Source organism: Podarcis vaucheri (assembly GCF_965113315.1).
Source record: "Podarcis vaucheri genome assembly, chromosome: 12".
Lineage (NCBI taxonomy): Eukaryota > Metazoa > Chordata > Lepidosauria > Squamata > Lacertidae > Podarcis > Podarcis vaucheri.
The window spans coordinates 20,735,364-20,761,073 of record NC_138750.1 but is presented as its reverse complement, the minus strand read 5'-3'; the positions used below and the strand labels follow the sequence as shown (position 1 = coordinate 20,761,073).

The following is a 25,710-nucleotide window of genomic DNA, read 5'->3' as shown; positions in this document are numbered from 1 at the left end:
TGGTGAAACCTCTGTGTGTGTGTGTGTGTGTGTGTGTGAACGATGTAAAAAGTTGAAGTCAAAAAGTTGGTCATTATTATTACTGCCTTATATTTAGTTTATTTTAAAACACCTCTGGAGCTCAAATTTTGAAATCTAAACTTGAAATCAAAAATGCTGCCAAGTTTTAAATTTGGTTTTGGTTTCAGTTGCACTTTTGAAAGACTGAAATGTCTATGTTATGCCGCACTTCTTGCCTTCCGGCTGCTGTAGGAATGTTGGGATATGCATTCTCTGAAGGGAAGAAATCTGTCAGTCTCACTTGGATTAAAAGACCACACAAACCCCAACAGACTAATGGCTTTGTGGGTAGGGCGGGGTGGGTTCCAAATACTGGAAGGTAATGAAGTTTTAAGGGCAGAAGGTTACTCATAGAGGGGTGTAGTGTAACTAATAGAATGAGGAAGGGAGAATTGAGAAAGAGGCTGAGAAAAGGGGCAGAGAAGATAGGGTACTTCAACAAGGAAAAGCAAGCGAGTAAATGGGTTCTGGGGAAATCTCATATCAGCCACGAGATGCTGTATGTTATTGGAAGCCAGGAAAGCTATGTAAGATGGCTGAGTGGCTGAAGGAAATGGTACTTGAAAAGCAGGGGCACAAGGATGATGGGAGGATTAAGAAAAAGAAGAAAAGAAGGTGTGCACTGTTGGCAGGGAAAAAAATCCAGAAGATAGGTTTCCCTGTGAGCCAGAGAGCTAGGGGCCTGATCCTGGCTGGGTTGTTTGCTTATCCATTTTAAGAATTGCATCCAAGAGGAATTCTGTCGGATATGGCTTCTAATGTCCCCATGGCAGTAGTGTGACCTGGCATCCCTAAGTGGGTAACGAAGACCCAAGAAGCAGAGACTGGGTTGAATTTCCCACATTGAATTGGAACAGCCCACCAGCTGTTTTGTTACACTAAAATGTCAGCAGTGACGAAACAAATATATCAGTACAGAAGTGTTGAGCACCAGGAAAATAAACCGATGCAAGCTGATTAGAAATTTGAACAAACTCACCCGTTATAGTTTGAAATTTAGATCAGATTACTCACATTTAAGGCATGTTTGGGATATTTCCAATATACAGTCGTACCTTGGAAGTCGAATGGAATCCGTTCTGGAAGTCTGTTCGACTTCCAAAACGTTCGAAAACCAAGGTGCGGCTTCCGATTGGCTGCAGGAACCCACGGACCGACGTCGGATGTTCGGGTTCCAAAGAACATTTGCAAATCGGAACAATCACTTCCGGGTTTGCGGCATTCAGGAGCCAAAACGTTTGACTCTCAAGGCGTGCGACTTCCGAGGTACGACTGTATAGTCTATCTTGAATAATTGTGAATACATGTTGGCTTGAAGAAAATCTACAGAAAGGATTATATGACTTTTCTAGTAACATTTTTTTACTGCACTTACCTACAAAAGAAGAGACAGGTGTAGTGACAGATTCTCATGACTCCCCCCCCCTTCTTCCCCATAGGGAAATCGTTGTGTGTGTGTTTTAAAGATCTGTTCCTGATTTGTTCAGTTTTGTGTGAATCCAACATCTTGGGAATATGCTTTCTGTTGTCTTTGTTTCCAGAGACTCATGAAAATCAGTGTCAGATGGAAGAATGCTTCTGTGATCTATTTTAAATTGGAGTTAATACACAGGAGTAAGCTTGGAAAGTGAACATTTGTAGTAAACAGACAATCTTATGGAATTCTCCCCTTCTTTTTTCTCCTTATTCTGAAATCTACATTGAAGTATTTTTCTCAAACGGTGCGGTCTTTCTCTGATTGATGTAATGCTCCTAAGTTCTTGTTTAAATCAGCTAGCTCTAAACAGCTATTTGTGTTGCTGTTTGGAAATTCTGTCACAGGAGCAGGCCATTGTGCAATATTTTAGTGCTAAAAAGCCTGGTGTACACTCAGAGAAAAGTTTGCAACACTGCTGATTGCATGCTTACCATTGAACTCATAGTGTAATGACCAACATCTTCAGACATGTGCAAATAGGAGTTCAGGTTTGTGCCCAAATCCTTATGTCCCACTGTGTTTTTAGGACTATAGAAGTTTCTGGATTTTGATAGGAGGAAGGGTTCAGAATATTCAGCTTGTATTCCAAACCAAGCAGCCTCTGGCTTGGATCATAATCAAGCTTGAGAATACATCTTCTGCCTAGTGGTTCCTCATTGTACTTTAAAAAAGTGACAAGTGGGATGCGGCAGGGTTCTGTCCTGGACCTGTTGTTGTTCAACATCTTTATAAATGACTTGGATGAAGGAAGCAAGAGGATGCACATCAAATTTGCAGATGACACCAAGCTGGGAGGTGTAACTAATGCTGCAGAAGACAGCATTGAATTCAAGATGACCTTAATAGATTGGAGAACTGAGCCCAAACTAACAAAATGAATTTCGTTAGTGACAAACTTAAGGTTGTGCACTTAGGCAGGAGTATCGAGTAATCACAAATACTACCGGTAAAGAGAGACATTACTCTGATATCCTAGAACTCATGTGCCCCAAAATTGCAAGTTCACAGTGTTTATAGTTCCCTAAGATCTATGATAAAGTTATGCATCAGGAATAGCCAAGATGGTGCCTTGTTGGGTTCCAGCTTCTTTCAAGCTCAGCCAGCATTATATGTAGAGAGAGACAGAGACAGCGAGAAGGAGAATATTATAAATCCTTAATTGTGTGTTACATTTTGATCACCGACAGCTAATTAGGGGTTGCTGTCACTAGGTTTTCTTCATGGAAAACAACATGATTTCACTTGGTCTTCCCAGAAGTTTGACACAGATTTCCTTGGGTGTTCTGGGAGTGAATATGGTGTGTGTTGCTGGGATGGGGGCTGTATCTTCATTGATTTTATTGTGACCCATATAAACCACAAAAGATAACAGCCTTGTGCACAAGGCTACTCCTGGGTTTAATAGATGCAGTCAAGTCATTTGCTTGATCAGCTAGCTTCCCATGCCAAATACGGTTCTGTGTTTAGAAAGCATCACCCTGAGAGCTGATCTGGGACAGCTGTTTGGCTCAGTCAAGCTGTTGTGTAACAAACATGATTTGGTGGAATTTCCCTAATTATACGATGAATTGGTAGTATTTGGTGACTATTTCTGACACTTCTTTGCTCAAACAAACACAGAAATGGTACTGCAATCATGTCCTCTAATGAAGTGATGAACTATCTTTCTTATTTTCCCCCTAACATGTGAACTTGCAAACATCTGAACAGTTGACACTGGACAAAATGTGTACATTATATAGAAGAAAGCTTATGTCCAAAAACATGATAATATTCAGGTAAACCCTCCTGCTGCAAAGTAGCTTTGAGAAGGATTTGGCTCAGGAAAATTCTCATTTTGCTAGTTGCTCATTTAATGTGAGGAGAAACATATTGCCAAGCACTGTTGTAGCATCGATAGCTATTTCCCATTAAAGTGATTCACACATTAGTTGTTATAGCCCAATATGAATATTTGACGGAGCACCTTTCATAAATAATTCTCTTAAAAGATAAGTAGATGTGGCCAGATGATTTGTGTGAAAGTAAAAAGGCACACTGCACGGCTGTACCGATTTCTTGAGCCTAATTAATGGCCTACCAATTACCTTAAAAAGCATTTCAACAGGGTGAATATCAAGTAAGGAGGTGAGAGGGAAAATGATGACCATGTTTGTGGAATTAATGAAGCCATTGCTGGAACTTCCACATGTCTTGTTCCAATAGCCGCAGGTCAGAATCAGAAAAGAACTGAGAAGGGTTCAGGGAAGAGCCACAGGGGCAAGTTTGATGTCTGGAGCCTAGATTGAAATGAGACAGAGTTAAGAAACTCAATATGTTTAGTTAGAGAAACTAGACTCTAAAAGTGTCAGTTGGGAGGTGACTTGAGCAGTCTATAAATATATAGGCCCAAGATTTTTGATGCTAGACAGCTCTTTAATATCACAGGCCAAGACATAATGAGACCCAGTGGATATAAGTTGAAGCTAGACAAATTCTCTCGAAGCGCCAACTTTATTGCTCTGTGTCACTGTCACGTTGTGAAGGATCCTTTCTCCCAGTCTCTGCAGGCGATTCCTTCCTGTCATTCTCAGAAGGCAAAGGGTGGCAACAGTTGAAATAACATTACATTTCTTTTTCGCCTCTTTTGGTGCTCTCTATTTACACATTGTTGGACTAGGAGGCATGTGTACATACCACGCGTGGTTCAAAAGGTTGCTACTGAATTGTGTCATTGTGGTCAATGTGGTCAAGGCCCATGAGTAGCAGCCGCAGTGTTGCATTCTGTAATTAATTATGCCCCATAGGGCTAAAATTTGCCTACCTCCTTAAGAAGAATAATCACCCAAGACAGGTACTAATGTATCCAGTTGTTTTACAGAGCGATGGTCAATTTCATCTTGTGATAAAGGACAACCAGGATCTTTGAAACTGTCCCGGGACTCGTCAGAATTAAATCTCTTATCTGTATTGTCCTTTAAATTTGAAACTTTTGCTGGAGAAGCAATTGTCATTATGCCACATTCTGTCACAGCATTCATTGCAGTAGCTTAGAGTCCAGAAATGGCTTGTTTGAGCTGAGTTATTCCATCAAAGATTTCGCTAGGAAATGCATGGGTTCAAAAGTAAGGGTCCCCAAAAAATTTCAGAATGTTGGTTTCTGATGGACGATTTGGTGCCTGGACTTATCTGTCCTAGTGCAGTTTTTCACCTGTGTTACTAAATGAGTGTGGGACCCAACAGAGGAGAGATTTCGTTTCAGCTTCCCAAAATTGAAGGGGAAGGGAACATTGAAACGTACTGTCACCTTGTTGATTATGTTTTGCTGACTGTATTCTCGTACTTGCACTTATATTGGTATAAATTTGGAATGGCTTGTTGACTTTGCAAGCTGGTGCAACTGCGATATAGTGTTAGTGGGATCAGCATCTGGCTCCTATCTGGTACTTGCATGTTTTGATTTTGTTTTCAAATTGTCTGGGTGGTGACAAATTAATTACAATTAAATAAGCCTTGATTACTCATCAAGCTTTGAGTGCTGCTCCGCTTGGCTCTCAGCACCAAAGCTGACATGCTCACTGACATTCCTTGTCACCATGCAGACTCAGTGAATAATTATAAATGGAATGGTGCAGTCATTAAGGAGCAGTGATTGGGGACAGGGCTGTAGAAAAAAATGAAGTAAAAGCAAGGCCAGCATTATCAATGTCAAATATTTGGGTAGCCTCTATTAACCAGCATTGGGCATTGCATTTTAAAGGGGGTGCATCATCTTCATTTAACCAATGGGATGTCTAGTCTAATTCTAGTATCTGACAAAAATGCCTCTAAACCTGAAACACATGTAACATTACCTCATACAATGCAAATCATGGAACATCACATGCAGGAGACATAAGGACCCAAATACTACTCTGATAGAGGTGCTAGCAGAACATTATTAGTGTGATCTTGCACATGTTGGACAAAACAGACTCTTTTGGACTTCCCAACCGTACAAGTTTTTTCCTCTCTCTGTCTCTCTCCCCCTTCCTCTCCTCCCCCACCCACCCACACCACCCCCATGAGTATCTCATTTAAAAATATAGAGATATCGGGTTGATTTCACCCCCAGAGGCGCATTCCATTGCCTCTTGACAGATGGATGCCAACAAATATCAGGAGATCACCTCTTAAAGATTATTTCCTATTTATTTAACAACAATTTCTTCTGGAATATTAACCACCAATTTGCCAAATAAAGGAATCATTGGGGAGTTGCAGTCAAATGATATCTGAGAACTCAAGAATTCCTCATTCCCAATGTAATGAGCCACAGTATGATTAGCATGTTTCTCTGTGCCCGTCTGTAAAAGTATATTCACTTAACAAGGACCTCAAGGACATCTTCTCTTCCTGGAACCTTTAGTCTCTTCGGGGAAGCCTTGGAGAGCTGTGGCCATTCATGGTACCCACCTTGATGGAAGGAGTAGCTTTACATAGTCCTAAGCCTTGGAGAAGGGATATATTGAGATGAAATAACGAAGGAGACCAATGGAGCAGCCAAATTCTACACTGCAGTACCTAGAATTATGTGAAGGAAGTTCTTCGTTCAGGCAAGTTCTAGCAATGTGATGGACAGGGAAATTCAAAATGGCAGCCAGGAAAGTGCAAGTAGGGGAAAATAGCACAGCACATCTGTTAACAACTGGAAAGCAAAACCATTTGCAAAGTGGATGAAAAAAACTGCCATCTAGATATGCTGTAAGTCATTTTTATATTGGTAACCCAGGATTGGGTTACCCCGCGGCAGGGTGAGCTCCCGTCGTTCGGTCCCAGCGCCTGCCCACCTAGCAGTTCGAAAGCACCTTTAAGTGCAAGTAGATAAATAGGTACCGCTTTCTAGCGGGAAGGTAAACGGCGTTTTCGCTGGCCACGTGACCCGGAAGTGTCTCCAGACAGCACTGGCCCCCGGCCTCTTAAGTGAGATGGGCGCACAACCCTATAGTGGGACACGACTGGCCCGTACGGGCAGGGGTACCTTTACCTTTACCTTTAACCCTGGATTAATGAAATCAGCCACTTTGCTATTGAGATCCTATAGACATTTGTACATGTTTTTGTTAAGAATGTTGGCATAACTGAATGTTCTTGTTATGTCATCCTTCCCTCCTACCCCGCAAAAAAACTTATTGGTTGTACTACATGTTCTCTTTTATTTGGTGTACCAAGGCTTTCTGTTATGATACTTGGTGATATGGAACATCTGATATTATGACTACTCCTAATTTTCTGCCATATCTTGCTACCATAGCTTTGCAAGTGATATAAGAGGCTCTTTCACCTGTCAGAAAAGCTTACTTAACTCATATGTTAAGAAAGAGCAAAGCCCGCTTGCTGAAATGAGCTGCAAATTTGAAGTTGCATATTGGGCCTGGTGATTTATTTGTTCACAGCACAGGTCAATTAATTTATTTCACCGTGATGTAATATTTAACTCTTTTTAAAGAACAAATGGATTCAGCATAGTTGTTTGTCTAAGCAAAAGAAAAAGAGTAATTTGTCCATCCAGCTTGGAACAGGTACAAAGTGAAACATGAATAAGTTTATCCAGTAAATAATAAAGGATATGTGCTGAGATGTTTCAAAGACACAGTTTTGTCTTAAAAGGAAAAGAGCGAGATTCCTCATCCCACCTCTGCTATTTGGGAAGGGAAGAAACAATTGTCAGCACAAAAAGGACCTGCAACGTTCCTGTCTAAACTCTAGCTTAGGGGAGCCGCAACCTCCGAAGGCAGCCTGTTCCACTGACAGCTTCTACCATGAAGACGTTTTCTGCTAATGTTTAGGTGAAATCTGCTTGCCTGGAATCACCACCCATCACCACCCTGGAATCACCACCCAACACGATAAAACATCAAACATTAAAAACTTCCCTAAACAGGGCTGCCTTCAGGTGCCTTTGAAAAGTCAGATAGTGGTTTATTTCCTTGACATCTGATGGGAGGGCGGGCCAGAGGGCGGGTGCCGCTACCGAGAAGGCCCTCAGGCTGGTTCCCTGTAACCTCACTTCTCGCAGTGAGGGAACCACCAGAAGGCCCTCGGAGCTGGACCTCAGTATCCGGGCTGAATGATGGGGTTGGAGACGCTCCTTCAGGTATCCTGGGCCGAAGCGATTTAGGGCTTTAAAGGTCAACACCAACAATTTGAATTGTGCTCAGAAATGTACTGGGAGCCAAAGTAGGTCTTTCAGGACCGGTTTAATATGATCTCGGCGGCTACTCCCAGTCACCAGTCTAGCTGCCGCATTCTGGATTAGTTGTAGTTTTCAAGTTACCTTCAAAGATAGCTCCATGTAGAGTGCATTGCAGTAGTCCAAGCGGGAGATAACCTGAGCACGCACCACTCTGGTGAGACAGCGGGCAGGTAGGGTCTCGTACCAGGAATTCATAGAAATTCATGGAAGATATGGTTATTGATGGCTACCAACTACGCTAGCTATGTCCTACCTCTAGGTTAAGAGGCACCTTGACTGAATACCAGTTGCTGTGGATCTGTGGTCCTCATGGCCTGCTTGTGGGTGTCCCAGAGGCAGCTGTTTGGCCATGGGGGGGGGAACCAAGGTATTGGAGTTTGGTTTTGCTCAGCAGGGCTTTTCATATGTTCTTAATACCTCCTGCAGTAGGCTCAATTTGGGTTTCCAGTAGGAAACACCTGCTTTTATTCCACCCATGTGATTAAGTGCTGAATAGCTCTTCTGAAGCAGAGAATGAGTTTATGCCTGGAGGTGGAGGAAATACATTTCACTGCAGGGTGAAAAGCCTTCCCCCAATGCCTAACTGAACCCAGGTCTCCTAATCAGATATAAGTTAATGGAGTGGTAAAATTGAGTAGATGGGATCACAAACAGCTTGTGGTCTGATCAGGTTGAATAGCTGAAAGGGGAAAGTGTTTAATAATGGGACATCCCTGAGAGGGGAAAGTAACCTTGCGTTGTTTTCACCTCTCTCATTTGGGGAGGTTATTGTGTGCATTTATGGGGATAAGTATTCATTATAGGAGTATTCGCCGAAGGGAAGTTTTAGTTCAGAGTCTACTTCAGGTTGATTTGGCTTGGACCATTTGAAGAACAGCAACTTCATCTCAAGTTTGAAAAAGAACCTCAACTTTGGAAAATCTGTTAATGCAAACCCCAATGCCTCCCTGATGGGTTGATGGGGAAATCAGCCAATTGTTATAGCTTTGCTTGCTTTTTAGACAGAAATGGATGAAGTTTGCAGGGAATGGATCCTTCAAAATTTTAGACAGGTGCTTTTCATGCCAGGCACTTTTTAAAGCTAAAATTCACTGATAAAAAGGGATTTGCTCTTATCCTCGTGGTTTCGTTGGCATTTTAAAAATGAAAATTGCATTCACTGTAGAGATCACTCAGTGATGATACAGTACTTCAACATTCTTGCAGAAAGCGCTGCCATTTATGAGCCCTTGTAAAAAAGTTCCCTGTGATTAGAAGCTAGAGCTATCAGTTGCAAAAGTGTACCCACCTCCATGGGGGAGAGCTTGAGAGAAGCATCTGTCTTCATGGACACACTGTATTGCAGAATCATTCCTGAAACTCTGGGAACAGGCCAGATTTAGACCAATTCAGAGTGAACCTGCTTCACTTTGAATGACACCTGAAGCTCTCTGAAGTGGACCATTGCAGTTCAGGATTTGTCTAAAGTGATGCAGAACCTCTAGTACACATTTCTCTGTATATTTAAAAACCGTAAAGACCCCTTTGGATAAAATACTAGTGTTTTTATCAGACCTTTTTGTGTGCCCGCTATAATTCTATAAAAGGTTTTGTTGTTGTTTCACCTGAATGCTCAATTATAATTCATAAACATTTAGACCAAAGGTTTCCCAGCATTTTCTGACGTTGTGTGACTTGCTAGGCTATTGTGATCCATTTCTCATATACGTATTTAAAACATTAAGCAAAGAGAGGTCTCCATGGATATCCCTGTTGAAGGATTCAGGAGCTCATGGATATTGGAGCTTGTGAAACCAGCAAGTTACATCACAGTAAAATTTGGGAAAGGGGTGAAGTGCAAGATTCTATTTCCCAACTCCTTTGTGATAAGGTGAAACTGGTCACTGGGAGAAAATGGAGAACAGGTGCAGAAAGAGAATAATATATAGCTAAGTCTTATTGAGAGTTTGCACAAATTTGACTTAGGACTTTAAGATGCTTCAATACTCCAATCTTCAGCCACTAGGTAATTCTAAGTAATGCAATCAAACTGAAGCAGACTGGTGTTTTAAATTATGAAAACTTGAGGTAATTTTGAAAGCATTCCAAGTTATGAATAGTGTGCTTGGCTTTCTGTACCATGAAGTCAGATCCTGAGAAGACCAATGGTTACTGAAAACAGAAAATACAGCAATATTTGTTTACACACACACACACACACACACACACACACACACACACGTACTTTGGTTCTCAAACTTAATCCGTTCCAGAAGTCCGTTCCAAAACCAAAGCGCACTTTCCCATAGAAAGTAAAGTAAAATGGATTAATCCGTTCCAGACATTTAAAAACAACCCCAAAAACAGCAATTTGACATGAATGTTACTATCTAAAAAGACCATTGCTCCATCAAATGAGAGCAATAAACAATGTACTTCAGTCACACAGTCAATCAATCAGTAGCGGAACTGTGTTCCACACAGCCACAAAAACAAAAAAGAGCTGCAAAAACAAAACAGACCTCAGCATAACACTGAAAACGGGAGTGTGGAACTCAAATCAGAAGCGCAACAGTCAAAATGGAGCACGTTCAGCTTCTGAAAAAAGTTTGCAAACTGGAACACTCCCGGGTTTGCAGTGTTTGGGTTCCAAGTTGTTTGAGTACCAAGGCATTTGAGAACCAAGGTACCATACATTTGTGTGTGTGCGCTCAAGATTTCACTTCTTCCTGGGGCAGCTATAGTTCAGTGATAGTGGTTATGTTCTATATATAGGAGTGCCTAAGTTCAGTTCCCAGCATCTTCACTTAAAAGTTTAGCATGTGATATGTGTGGCACAACCAGTGATAGAGATTTGGGAAAGGGCAACACTCATGCAAAGAGGTACCACATTCAATCCTAGACATCTCCAGTTAAAAAGGTCTCATGGAGAAGGTCTGGGATAGACCACTTGTTTGAGCTTCCCATATTTCATATGGAGTCCAAAAACAAGTCCTAGGAAATGCCAGGTCCACTTCAAAAATGATGACATTGGGAGGGTAGGAAGAGAAACTGCAAACGTTCCTCTGCTCCACTTGCTCACCCCAAATAGCATTCTCACATCCTCCTGCCACACGAGGAAATTCATGTGAGGAGGAGCCCAGGAGGGCGATGTAAACGTCGGATTTTGGATGAGATGGAGAAGGAAGCAAGTAAACTGAAGCACAAGACATTTGTGCTTCCTGTTCTCTCTACCACATCATGATGTCCAAAGCAACTCCTTGCCATCTGTTAGCATTAAATATATATATTTCTGTTTTATTGCCAGCTTTATCAACTGATGTTTACTGCCAGTTTAACTGCAACGAGATGGTGATGAAATGTATGTTTAGTTTCAGCAGGGTACCTGGAGTGTTCAAACAGATAAGGGGATTGTGTCTTATAAAGTGGGAGTAAAACCACCCCTGTTTGTGGGAGAGTGTATTTTATGGGTTCTGTCTCATACTTATAATATATCTATTTGTCTAAATTGCAGGTCAGTTGTAGAAAAGCACTCAGGTGGCTATACCCGAAACCCATAGCCCCAAGCAGATGTATAGCTTTAATGAAAACCATTTTATTACACAAGGGGCTTCCCCCATCACTCCACCCCCAGAGTAATCGAAGTAATGACAGGCTCATCAATTTGGTTTAGTTGCATGTTTTCCTGAGCCACTTGCCAAAGCATCCTGCTTTCATTGTTCTAAATATTACTTCCAATAAAGCGCAGTAGGTTAGGCGTGCTCACTGAGTTCACTCTTTCTTGTCAGTTCCATCCTGTTTACTTCTGCTTTGAACACTGCTGCTGTAAAAGATATAAACGACAAGTTCACTTCGGGTTTGAAATAAATTTTGCCTTCGACAATTCATAGCCCAGCTTCTTGAATTCAAATTTCCTCTGTTTCTGTGGCAGCTAATATTTGGGATGTTTCGTTTATCCTGTCGTCATATGACCTAGGCCGACCTAATGCTGTTTTTAATCTGCTGAACACTAAAAATTCATGAAGACCAGAATGTTTAAATAATAAAATAATGTCCTAATTAACAGTCTAGTCTTACTGGCCACTGAAAACTGCCTCAGCATCTGGAGTAGCAGAGCTATGCAGCTCCTTTCTGCTTTTATTTAAATGTTCCTAAGGAAGCTTTGGCTGCAGGTAGTGCGTATATATTAACTATGACACCTAAAGGTCCCTGACGAGTTTGGCTGTGAGAATTTTAGAGGGTGATGTTCAGGGGTAGTGTGGTAGAAGTAAACAATATATGGTGAGCAGACAGTGGAGATGTAGCTAAAACAGCGAGAAATCAGGGAGACATCAGAAGCCTCTTGAGGGATAGAGAAGGCCCAGTCTTCCACCGTTGGGAAGAGCATCTGTTGCCTCTGGAAAGCTGCCAGTAATGCTTTCTGCTGTTTTGAGATGGATAATTGCTGAAGAGCAGAGGTTTGTGGGTAGTTGATAGGTGTGTAGTCAGAAACAACGGTGGAGACTCCTCAGGCTCATTTGCACATGTTATGTCAGAGTGCAGCTTGAATAGTTGAGCACCATAGGCACCAACTCTGGGGCTGAGGACACCACAACCCACCCCTCTCCGAACTATGTGGGGATGCGACTGAGCCCCATAATCTTGAGGGATCGGGTCGTGGTGACGACAGGCCACACTGGACCTCCATGCACTGGCAGAGGGCCTTGTCAGGCCTCCCTGTGGGGGCAGCGCTCCCCATTGGGACTCCCAATGGTGGTGGAAGGCCCCACCAGGTCATGCACATGCAATGCGTGCCCCACCCCAAAATGTTGGGCAGAACTCAGTGCCTTTGTTGAGGACCTTGGAACTCTGCATTCCTCAGCTATCTCTGAGGCCTGTCAACATGGAGTAGGGCCTTTTCGGTGCTGGCACCCACCGTGTAAAATGCATTTTTGGTTGAGATTTACCAAGCCCTGACACTTTACAGTTTTTGGCATTTGGCTGAAGCCTCCTTCTTTAGGAAGGCCTTCAGCGGAAAATCTTTCCGCTGCTGTTTAAATAAAAGCACAGAGAATAGCTCTTGCCTCCCAATCTGCATCAAGGTTGCAGTCTTAAACACACATACTTAAGAGTAGGACCACTGAAGACAGTAGGACTTATGTCCAAGCAAATAATCCTGTAGTTACCTGGGAGTTAGTCCCATTGGGACTCAATCCTGAATCTAGAATTGGCATGTAAATCTCAGCCTTTTAATACACTCTGACCTCACCTTTATAAATGAATCTCTAAATCTATAGGGGCTAAAACTTTGGTCTTTCTTAATTTAAACACAAATGAAGGAAATGGCCACTACAAATGAAAGGAAAATTTGGGTGTGTGTGGCGGGGCTGTGGTTATATTGCCTCTGCTTAAGTACCATAATGAGGGTGAAGTTTCTGTGAAAATTTCCCCAAATGAACAATAGGGAACCGAAACCTTCAAGTTTATATATTGCCTCTGTAACAAACTGGGTGCCTTGGGAATCATTCTAAATGAAATAAATATATCCTTGACCATGATTTTGTATCCTCTGTGGGTTGTGGAAAATGTTTTCTCCTTTTGGTTGTCAGCTGCTCTTAATTATCTATTAGCATAGGAATCTGACCAGTTGCAAGTTAACTACTAACTTAAAATCATGGGTTTTAATAATTCAAAAAGTTTCATGGTTAACACGTTTATGTAGTCAGAGATGGTACAGGCTATGTGAATGTTACACAATTTTTCACTTCGTAATTTAGTTTTCAAGGGCAAATCAACCTCTCTGCTTGCTAACGCTAATTTTCCAAGGGTTATAAGACTTTAATTTGATTCTTTATCCACTGTGCATAAAACAATCACTGGAATTTGCATAGTAAATTATCAGATAATCACTTTTTATGCCCACTACCTGCTAGTCGGGATGCACATTACTTTTAAGAGATACCCTAGGTAAGCACATGGTGTAAACCAGAAGAAACTTTGCTATAGCACAGATGGTGCAAAGTCTTCATGGAGTGAGTGCACGAATCTTGTACATAGGAAGGAAGACGCATTATCAGGACTGTATAGATATAGATTATCGAATTCATTCTAGATGTACTCGCTTTATTTCTGGTTATCTGCCCACTTTTGAATAAGCCTATTTATGGGCTGTATGCTAGATTCTCCCTCTGATCCAGCTAGGTCAGGGGTCGGTAAGGTTTACCTCGCCTGGGCCGATTCACTCCAGCGGAGATCCCTCCATGGGCTGGATCGTGCCCGTGATTTTCAGCGTCTGTGTCTGCGCAGACGCGATTTTCGGTGCCGTGGAAGCGAGTCGCTGTGCTGTATCAGTTTAGCGCAGCGCACCGGGACTCACCAAGTGGGCGGCTCAGTTCGGCGGTGGCTTGTGGGCCGGTTAAACGACCCCCGTGGACCACTGGTGGCCCACGGGCCTTAGGTTGCTGACCCCTGAGCTAGGCTGATTTACTTGCAAACGGCCTTGGCCCAGTGTACCTGAACGAGCATCTCCACCCCCATCGTTCAGCCCAGACACTGAGGTCCACCTCTCGGGGCCTTCTGGCAGTTCCCTCAATGTGAGAAGTGGGGTTACAGGGAACCAGGCAGAGGGCCTTCTCGGTAGTGGCGCCCGCCCTGTGGAACGCCTTCCCATCAGATGTCAAGGAAATAAACAACAATCTGACTTTTCGAAGGCACCTGAAGGCAGCCCTGTTTAGGGAAGTTCTCAATGTTTGAAGTTTTATTCTGTTTTTAGTGTTCTATTGGGAGCCGCCCAGAGTGCCTGGGGAAACCCAGCCAGATAGGCGGGGTATTAATAATAATAAAAAATTATTATAAACAGAGATTTAAATATGCATATTTCATTATGAATCTGGAATTACGAATTGGGTCCTGATGAAGTTAATTAAACTTGGGTCCCACTGAAATGAATGAGAACAAAGTGCAACTGACTTGGTCTCAAAATATGAACCTATGGCTAAAGTCTAATTGATTTCATAGAATCATGGAACTGTAGCACTGGAAGGGACCCTCAGGGGTCATCTAGTCCAACCCCTGCAATACAGGAATCTCAGCTAAAGCATCCATGACAGGTGGTCATATAAACCTCTGCTTAAAAATCTCCGAGGGAGAATGTTCTGCTGTCGAACAGCACTCTTCCTGATGTTTAGTAGGAATCTCATTTCTTATTTTTTTAAAAAGCGTCAGACTATTTTAATAGATAAATAATGTTCACACATTGCTTACATCTGAGTGTTGCTGTTTTCTTTAAATGTAGCCATGTAACAATTATGTGAGTTTGCCCAGTTCTGCCTACCATATTCTTAGGTATCTGAGAATGAAATTGTTGCAATTTCATGATATCTGTTCCTGTGAAACATGGACAAGCAGTTAAATGAAAGGCATAATATTTAGAAAGCCTTTTTGAGGGGGGGGGGAGCACTTGAAAATCTCCAGGCATCCCATCTGTGTTTAAAGGAACAATAATAACAAAACTTTAAATTAGCATAAGAGATTTAAGGCATTTCAGGAAAACATTGATTAAATCTGCCAATGAAACGAATGTGCTTGGTGAGTGACCTAATTAGTGTATACTTGGTTCTTTTTCACTGCACTGCTTACCACTAATTGCTGTTCTGCTGGTCTTCTCCTGACAAGCCGCAGAAAAAGACAAGGATGAGGGATTTGTTGCGAAAATAGTGACATTCAGTTTTAATTCATTTGAACCTGCTGCCAAGTTAATTATGGAATTGAGAAACTGAGTGCAGGAGGCTCCCAGCAGCCATTTAGGTTATGGGAGACATAGTTGTTTAGTTTCTGACTGTGAGTTCAGAGAGAGCTTATTACGCCACACATAAAAGTCCACTTGCTGTGTCTTTAAGTGGGCTTCCCCTACATGCACACATACACAGACTGGTGCCTATAGATTCACAGTTGTTTTTTTCTCTGCATGCCATAAAGCCTAAGTAAAATTAGTCACTTGTTTTCCTTTCTTTCAGGAGGGGGTTCCTAGCGGTTAGTAAACACAAGGGACAGTCTTGACAAAGTTATATACATATTAAATTTCAGCGTTGGAGGCATTCCTCCAAAAGCGAGTGTGGTACTTGCTTCTGAGAAACCGCACCTTTGTCCATGTGGATTTCTTTTCTCACCTGCATTCATCACAGTGCTGTTTCCATTTGGCTTCTGCCAAATTCTACGTCCTTTGTCTCGCCATCTCCTATTTCATGCAAGTTACATATGCTACGTAACTCTTTGTGCAACTTACATACTTAACATTCGTTTCAGTGTAAAAGAAATGTCAAAACCATGTAAAACGAACCCCATTCATTATTTGTGTGCATGCACACGAAAGCTCATACCAAGAACAAACTTAGTTGGTCTAAGGTGCCACTGGACCATTTTTTTTAATATTCCCATTCATTATGTATCATTTGTGGACATAAAAACAACAATAACTTTGGGAAGTTGGGAACTGTGGCAATTTCTCCTTCTGTTTCTGTATATGTTGGAATTCTCTGACATCCCTTTAGAAGTTATGCTTCACTTTTTTTTACAACACTAAGGTCTTTTTTTAGCTTAGAAAGTAGTATTTCATCATAGGGGACATCTGCAAAATTATTCATAGTGTGGAGAAAGCAGATACATGTATATTTCAGGCAAGTCCAAAGTCCGTTTGGGGGGCCTAATCTGGCCCACCGGTCAGCTTAATCAGGCCCCTGTGGCAGTTTATTTCCTGGGGTAAAATCCTAAAAAAGCTCAACAACTTCAACCCTAAAAAAAGGCCAACAACTCATGTTCACTTCATCAAATCTGGCCCTCTTTGAAAAAAGTTTGGACACTAGAAGTTGGGCTCATCCAAGGAAGGTGAATGTTGGAATATTCAGAGCAGGCAAAAAGTATTTCTTGATACTGTGCATTTCTTAATACTGTGTATAGTTAAGCTATTAAATTTGCTACCTATCTCAGGATGCCATAACGGGTACTAACATGGAAGGCTTTAAAAGAGACAAATTCATAGAGATTAAGGCTGTCAGTGACCACTAGCTATGATGTTTGTGAACTACGTTGAGCCCGCCTGGCATAACGGTTAGAGTGTTGAACCAGGATTCGAATCCCCACACAGCCATGGAGCTCAGTGGGTGACCTAACCTAACCTACCCCACAGGGTGGTTTTGAGAATGAAATGAGGAGGAGGAGAGCCACGTACAGCACCTTGGGAACCTTGGAAGATACAAGTGGTATATAAACAACAACAACAACAACAAGCTCCCACTGTGGGTTGTTACTGGGAATAGTTACTGGGGAGCACAAGTGGGGAGGGTGCAGTTCTGCTCGTCTCCCGCTTGTGGGCTTCCCATAGGCATCTCGTTGGCCCCTCAAACAACAGGAGGCTGGACCAGATGTGATTTGGGTCTGATTTCAGCAGAATTATTCTAACATTCTTCTAGACCTTACATTCAGACTGTGGGCATTGCTGCTGAAAATGCCTACTTATAATGGAGGGTTCCCTAACAGACTTATTGCCAGGATGAGTATGAATTTGTTCTCCTTTAAAATAAGAATACAGTGGTGCCTCGCAAGATGAAAAGAATCCGTTCTGTGATTCCCTTCATCTAGCGGTTTTTTCGTCTTGCGAAGCAAGCCCATTGACGGATTAGCGGATTAGCGCTATTAGCGCTTTTAGCGGCTTATCTGCTGATCGGATCAGCTGATAAGCGGCTTAGCGGCTTAGAAAAGGGGGGGAGGGGAAAAAAACCAGCAGGAACTCACAAGACATTGTCGTCTTGCGAAGCAAGCCCATAGGAGATTCGTTTTGCGAAGCACCTCCAAAACGGAAAACTCTTTCGTCTAGCGAATTTTCCGTCTTGTGAGGCATTCGTCTTGCGGGGCACCACTGTAGTGAAATTCTTTGCCTGCTAACAAGGATTAATAAATGTCAGAAATGCCATTTTGGGTGGTTCTGTCAAACCAAGGGTGAAATTAGCCGGAATGCTTGCTGGCCAGAAGTTGAAACTACAGCTCCATGAAGCAGTTAACATGAGAGATGTCTTGGAACCTGAGATCTAGATGTTTGTGTAACCCCTTACTAACAATGGGGCAGAACACTTTTTAGGACTGCTGTGTTTAACAAGTTCATTTCTTTGTAACATGCTATGAGGAGACTAAAAAAAAAAAGGAGGAATATGCTTGGGAATATAATACGGTTAATTAAAACATAAAAACATAATGCTAATTATGTTTTTGTGTTTTTTGGTGGCAGCATTTGTAGGGAGGCAGCCGCAGTAACTTTGCGCTGGACTTCTTATGTGTATAATATATGAATATTCTTCCTAAAAAGTGTGGGGGGGAATAAGAGTCCAAAAAGCAAAATAATAATATTTTGTTGTGTTATAGAACTCTTGGGAAAATGCCAGATATCTCTTGTATAACAGGTGAAGAGCCACTGTCATGTGTTTCCATTTGTTTGCTACTAGCGGGTGGCGCTGTGGGCTAAAGCCTCAACGCCTAGGGCTTGCCGATCGAAAGGTCGGCGGTTCGAATCCCCGCGGCGGGGTGCGCTCCCGCTGTTCGGTCCCAGCGCCTGCCCACCTAGCAGTTCGAAAGCACCTCCGGGTGCAAGTAGATAAATAGGTACCGCTTACCAGCGGGAAGGTAAACGGCGTTCCGTGTGCGGCTCTGGCTCGCCAGAGCAGCGATGTCACGCTGGCCACGTGACCCGGAAGTGTCCCCGGACAGCGCTGGCCCCCGGCCAATAAATGTGAGATGGGCGCACAAACCCCACAGTCTGTCAAGACTGGCCCGTTCGGGCAGGGGTACCTTTACCTTTACCTTTTTACTAGGAGTTATGTATTTTTGGTAATTTGTCAAGAATTTCTAATGCAACTCGTACAGTCTTTTTTTACTGTGCTTTCTCTTGTGCAAATTATTCCCCCCCCCCTTTTGCAGATGTGGAATTGAAGCTGAAGGCTTGCCACACATCATTTCAGTTCAGTCATCTGTGGGTTAGGCAGGGCTTTTTCCAAGCGGAACTCACTGGTACCTCTTTAGCGTTAGGGCTCAATAACTTTGTCTGGATGCTCCCCCAACAAATTCCAGCACCACTTTTTCTAGGAAGAAAGAAGCCCTGAGTTTAGGTGACTGGGAATAAATGCCTCTCTTCTCCTCCACTCAGGAGGGGAGCACAGTGAACCCCTCAGTCTGATCCTGGGTTGTTCAAATTATCTTTGGTTTAAAGCACACTGTAGTGCCTGAGTGTGGGTGTAACCTAGAATTGTGGCTTCTTTAAGTAGTATAGTCAAACCTCGGTTCCCGAATGGCTCTGTTTTGGAACGTTTTGGCTCCTGAATGCCGAAAACCCGGAAATAAATGCTCCGGTTTTTGAACGTTTTTCGGAAGCCGAACGTCCGATGCGGCTTCCGCTTGAGTGTGGGAAACTCTTGCAACCAATCAGAAGCCGATCCTTGGTTGTCGAACATTTCAGAAGCCAAACAGGCTTCTGGAACGGATTACATCCGACAACCGAGGTTTGAGTGTAGAAGCTCTCACCAAAGGGGCAGAAGGCAGGGAGAGGGTGTGAGCTTGAGATGCACTGCAACTTGTTCCTGGTCGCATAAAGTGGGCCAATAAATCCTGGGCAAAGGTGGGATTTCTTAAAACTGCGTATCTCAGTTGCAAAGTCAAAGTTCTCCGTTGTTGATAAACGGTTGCATTGACTATCAGGACTGCAATCCTGACTCAATCGGAGAGGGATTAGGGTCGCACATAGCTGCTTCTCTGCTGGTGGCAGTGGGGGAACTCTATGGAGGCTCTGGAGCAGTGAAAGTCTCAAGCTTTGACCTGGCAGGTGGGAAACTATTGTGGATAGCAGTCAATGGAAATTTCTGGGCAGGCAGCCGAGGCGGATCCCATTAGAGCAGCCTTGTTCAACTTTGGTTCTCTAGTTGCTGGACTACAACTCCCATCATTCCTAGCCAGCATGGACAGTGGTCAGGGATGATGGGAGTCATAGTTCAGGAACAACCCAAGGTTAAGAAAAGCTGCCTTAGGGACTCCCCGCCAAACACCTTCCACCCTAGCCGGCGGGGCTGTAGATGTGATGGTGAATCTGCTTCTTCATGTTGTCTGACCCCCTGCATAGGAATTGTTCTTTCTGATGATCAAGGAAACCCTGCAAGAATGGAGCTGCTGGATTAAATTGCTGTGCAAAGTTGCCTTAAAGTTAATTAAAGGTACTTGTGCTTTGCAAGAGTTCAGCTGTGATGATTGCTTTTCAACAGAGTACTGTACCAGAAGACCTGCTGTTGATTCTTAATACTTGTTCAGTAATAAAGGATCCGGAAACCCTTGGTGTGTTAATGTTCCTTTTTTAAAGGAAAAAACCCAACGTGTTTTAACGTGTTTCATTTGTTATGTTGTTGGCATCTGTCTGTCAAGAGAGAGAGTGGAAGAGTGCGCCATCAGGGGCAAAGTCAAACTGTTAGAGAGTTATAGCGCCTGCTGTGGCTCTATAGACAATGATAACCAATATTTGTCATATTTATTCATTCACAATATTGTTATAATATTTATTATAAAATATCTAACGCAGCCATTGTGCCTTTATTGTGTCAGTTGATCAACAAAAAGAATCCTTAGTCAGAGAATGGAAGAGACCCCTTTGTGGTCAGTATGTAAAAACAAGTATTTGCCCCTTCTGAATTTTTGAACGTTGGAACAAGGACAAGTGTTGATTGCTAGAACTTTACCTTGGCTGTCTCCCTGCCCTTTCCATAATACAGTCGTACCTTGGAAGTTGGACGGACTCCGTTCTGGTAGTCCGTTCGACTTCCAAAACGTTCGGAAACCAAAGTGCAGTTTCCAAAGCTCCTGCAGCCAATCAGAATCCATGGAAGCCCCGTTGGACGTTGGGGTTCCAAAGAACGTTCGCAAACCGGAACAATCACTTCCAGGTTTGTGGCGTTCGGGAGCCAAAACGTCCGAGTACCAAGGCATTTGGGATCCAAGGTACGACTGTATACATTTATAAGACAATCCTGTACATGTCTACACAGAAGTAGGTACCAGTGTGTTAAATGGGAGATAGTCTGGGATTTCAGCCTTACAGTGCAGGCCTACATATGTCTACTCAGAAGGACTACCCTGTGGGATCCCATAAGGTTACCCCAGTGGTTCTCAAAGGGTGTGGTGTGTCACACACAGCTCCCAGCCCCAGACGGTCCAGAAGGATGTTATGCTCAATGGTATCAAAGCCGCTGAGAGATCCAGCAGAACCAGGAAACAGCTCTCATCTTTGTCCCTAGCCCACCGGAGATCATCGACCAGTGCGACCAAGGCAGTTTCAGTCCCATGATGAGGCCTGAATAAGCTATCTGACCTTCAATATAGGGTTGGGAATGCCATTTTATTATATTGGGATTTCAATATTGATAGACTGCGGGATTTTAATAGGGTGCTTACATACCTCTCCCTATTACCCCCTTCTGATTCATGCACGAGGTTTCTGGATAAAAAATGCAATACAGCCAGTGTAGCCACATATTTGTGGCTGCCTTCTGTATTAATGCATATTGACCCAGTAAATGGAGATGTCTGCTTGAAAGCTGTTAAGCTATCAGCATTCTAGTGCTAATATTATTATAGCTTTCAGGCAAGTTGGTGTCTGCTATATGGATTGCAGCAAGGATTAAGGGGAGGGCGAGGGTAAAGCTGTGGCTTTTCTCTGAGAGACATGTTACATATATTCCAAAAACATACAATGTGTATTAAAGGTCCAAAATAGGTTTGAATGCAATGCTTCTTGGGTGCATCATTAAACTAAGACTACTTTGAAATTAGTGCCATGTTCACCAAAGAAGAAATGTAGTCTTGCATGGCTGACGAGAGGGGAATGGTGGAACGTCAGAAATTGTTTCCTAGAGGTTCATTGTTAATATTCACAAGCAGATTCATGTAGTAAATATGAGATACGCTGTGGTCTAAACCACTGAGCCTAGCTCCTGTCCACCTAGCACATTCAAAAAGCACGTCAAAAACGTTCGAAAGCACATCAAAATGCAAAGTAGATAAATAGGTACCACTCCGGTGGGAAGGTAAACGACGTTTCCATGCACTGCTCTGGTTCGCTCTGGCCACATGACCCAGAAACTGTCTGCGGACAAACGCCAGCTCCCTCGGCCTATAGAGCGAGATTAGCGCACAACCCCAGAGTCGTCCGTGACTGGACTTAACAGTCAGGGGTACCTTTACCTTTACCTCAGTTTTGAGGTGATAGGGAAAGTCATGCAAAGAGGTTGAGGGAACGTTCTTTCACATGTGGTGGGCTTGTAAAAGGGTAAAAGAGTATTGGGAAGTAATCCATAATGAACTGAAAAAAATGTTTAAAAGTACTTTTCCAAAAGTACTTATCCAAAGGGGATAATTCAGACTGAAATTCCCAGGTGTCAAAAAAGATTATTTATGTATGCTAAAGGTAAAGGTAAAGGTACCCCTGCCCGAACGGGCCAGTCTTGACAGACTGTGGGGTTTGTGCGCCCATCTCACATCTATTGGCCGGGGGCCAGCGCTGTCCGGGGACACTTCCGGGTCACGTGGCCAGCGTGACATCGCTGCTCTGGCGAGCCAGAGCCGCACACGGAACGCCGTTTACCTTCCCGCTGGTAAGCGGTACCTATTTATCTACTTGCCCCCGGGGGTGCTTTCGAACTGCTAGGTGGGCAGGCGCTGGGACCGAGCAGCGGGAGCGCACCCCGCCGCGGGGATTCGAACCGCCGACCTTTCGATCGGCAAGCCCTAGGCGTTGAGGCTTTAGCCCACAGCGCCACCCGCGTCCCTTATGTATGTATGCTACTGAGGGCTTTTTCCCCCTCTTAAAAAAATGTTTAGGGGTACTCTCATTTTGACTCAAGAAAATCACCATTTTAAAGTTCAAATCTGGAAAAATGAATACAGTAAATGGACAAAAGTACAAAGATTCACAACATGTTTAGGGGTATGCGTACCCCTTGGTCCCCCCCAGAAAAAAGCACTGATGCTACTACTGCGGCCCATGTTTTGTTAGGCCAAAAATGGAAAACAAGCGAGGTCCCAAGCAAAGAAGAATGGCAACTTAAGCTGGGAGAATATGCGCAGCTTACAGACTTAACATATAGAATAAGAGAACAAGAAGAACATAAGTTTAGAGAAGATTGGAAAAGGTTCATTGAATATATTGGGGGAAAATTGTGTACACCTGAAAACGTTGGCAGCATTAAGATAAATCCAACAGTTTAAATAAGTTTTGATGGATGCAACAGTGAAATATTAAATGGTTTAGTTTTTGTAAAATATGCAGGGATTTATAATATGTAAAATGAACCATGGAAAGAGAAGATGATGAGATGGTGGTGAAAAAACAGTTTGTTTATATAGAAGTATTTTTACCCTACCCTTCAGTCAAAAAAGACTCCCAGAGCAGACTACAGAGATTAGAAATAATCTAATTAGACTATAATCTTACAGTCTAAAAGATGTGGCACAAAAGGAAATGGGAATGGGAGGGAAGAGGAAAAATCAAGTGTGGGGACTAGTTCTTAGTTCTGACATTCAGGGAGTAGTAATTCAGCAGGCCATGGAACTGGATCTAGCTATGGCTGCCATCTTTTGAAGAGCAAAAACTTTGCCGAGTTATACTTTTAACTATGGATCGCTATGACGACTCTCATTTTACATATCCATGAAAAAGAGGAAGTGTCCTGGAAAAAGAAAACATAGGGCACTGTGGGGTGGCTGCCGACTCCTTTCTGTCTCGCTGTCTTAGAAATGTCATTTGGTAGATAGAGGAAGCAGGGCTAACTTGGAAGCCGTTGTTGATAAGAGAGAAGTTGTTTAAAAAGTTGGATGTTCTTTGAAGGTATTAATGAATACTTCTGTATTTCCCCCCCTAAAGGTTATGGTTTTGTAGATTTTGACAGCCCAGCAGCAGCACAGAAGGCAGTAGCATCTCTTAAAGCAAATGGAGTTCAAGCGCAAATGGCAAAGGTAAGATCAATGAGAGGGCATTCTTAACCTTGCAATGTTGTGTATTACTCTCTGCGGTAATAATTTTGTGGGATTGTTCCATTTCCTTGCTGTTTTCTAAATCAGGATTTCTTGCAATCTTGTTTTATTACTCAACACAAGTTTGTCTTCTGACTCTACTGATTTCTTCTTCATCTTCTTTTGTCTGTTGGCTTGCCAATGTGTATGATGCCTGTGATTTGCCCGGGTCCTGAAACGTGGTGCTCTTAAGTTCCATAACACTCTCCTGTCATCCTTCAAGGAACTTCATAAGACAAGGTTAATACACCTTTAGGTGCTGGGCAAAAACTTTCCTCCTTAACCAGGCCTTTGGCCGATTGACATCCGATGCCCTTTAAAAACGTGGAAAGGGGGATTATTAGGTTGTCTTTGTTTTTATGGTGCATTTTCTGGTTTTGTTTATATTGTGATTTTATATAGCGAATCACCCTGAGATCTACGAGTATAGGGTGGTATAATAATAATAATAATAATAATAATAATAACAACAACAACAACAACAACAACAACAACAACAACAATAGTAATAATAATAATAGTAATAATAATATGCTTGAGATCGGAAGAGCACTGACATCCAGGCCCTAAATATGACAGTGGAGAGGTGGAATGTGTGTTCCAGGGCTGGCTAGTTGGTGCATGGTTACTGCACAGCCTCAATACTTTGGGGCTCGGTCAAGCCTTGCACCATTCTGCATAAACCTGAGATGGCTTATGGGGAAAAAGTTGCTGGAGGCAGTGCCCTTGGCTGAAGCCGCAAAGCATATGCAGACGTTGAGATCATAAGGGGCTTCCCTTTGGCCATGAGAGGTTGCATGCAGTATCGGACAATTGATGGATCCAGCGAGTGCACCTGCTGGATACCCCAGAAGACAAATACGCATTATAGAGTTGCATGTCTTGGTTCTCCAGCAGAGAATCTTGGCTTGGCGAAATGCAGCAGGGACACACAGATTGCCTGGTTTTTGCACGCATGAGGAACTTTGGCGACCGTGTATTGATTGTAGAGCCCATTGCAGATTAAATTATTTTTTAGCAACCTCCTTTTAATGGGGATCTCAAATGATCTGGCTGTGCCAGGTTCTGGGACACTTCTGTTTCCCCAGGCAATTTATTTTCCTTATTCTCTCAGCCTGCTGTGCGTTTTCTAGCTGCCACCTCATATTCTGCCGAACGGTATGGTTTTATTGCATATGAATAATTCATTATGTATACCTATTGCTTGCCATTCTGAGATTGCTTAGATGAAAGGTGATATGCAAATGCTTTAAATAAAGATAAGCAAATATATAAGATAAATCCCCCGTGACCTTCTTGCTAGTGCTTTAAGATCTGCATGGGAGGTCATGCTTGTGGAGCCGGCAGTGGACAAAGTCCATGCAGTGGTAGCACGAGGCAGAGGTCTCTCAGTGGTGGCCCCTCTGTCTATGCAACTGTCTCCTGATTGTCCCCCATATTGCTGACATTTAGGTGTCATGTTAAATGCTTGCATTTCACCAGACTGTGGTTCGTTGCTCAATTTAGCAGAGAGTTTACCATGCACTTCATTGTGGTTTAAAGATTGCTGTTGATTGGTTGATAAGATTTTAATTGTTGTTTTTATCTTCTTTGCATTGTATTTCAGTATTATTGGTAGTTGCTCTGGGCACCTTCTGGTGTCCAAGAAGAAGAGATTGATTGATTGATTGATTGATTATGGAGGGAAAAACTAGAATCCACCCTCAGTCTAATGAAATGGTGTGCATTTGTCTGTGCCACATTCTGTGTAACCATGGCTATGGTTACTTGTGTTTTGGTAACCTCCACGTTAGACCATTATAATCAATTCTACCTGGGGCTGTCCTTGAATATGGACCAGAAATTGCAACTAGTGCGCATCACAGCTGACAGGGGCAGCCAGCCACAAGCATATGGCTATCTGGAAGCG

General features: G+C 42.9%; 1 protein-coding gene across 7 annotated transcripts in view; it reads left to right on the top strand.

Annotated features, from left to right (window-relative positions):
• RBMS3 (RNA binding motif single stranded interacting protein 3) overlaps positions 1 to 25,710 on the top strand; it is a gene marked incomplete at its 3' end in the record, with an annotated part of 779,945 nt that overhangs the window by 478,012 nt on the left and 276,223 nt on the right. For all 7 annotated transcript variants that reach the window (XM_082193455.1, XM_082193458.1, XM_082193459.1 and 4 more), the window contains one exon: positions 23,653 to 23,744. In XM_082193455.1, the coding sequence (XP_082049581.1) occupies positions 23,653 to 23,744 (92 nt within the window). The remainder of the gene's footprint in view (positions 1 to 23,652; positions 23,745 to 25,710) is intronic.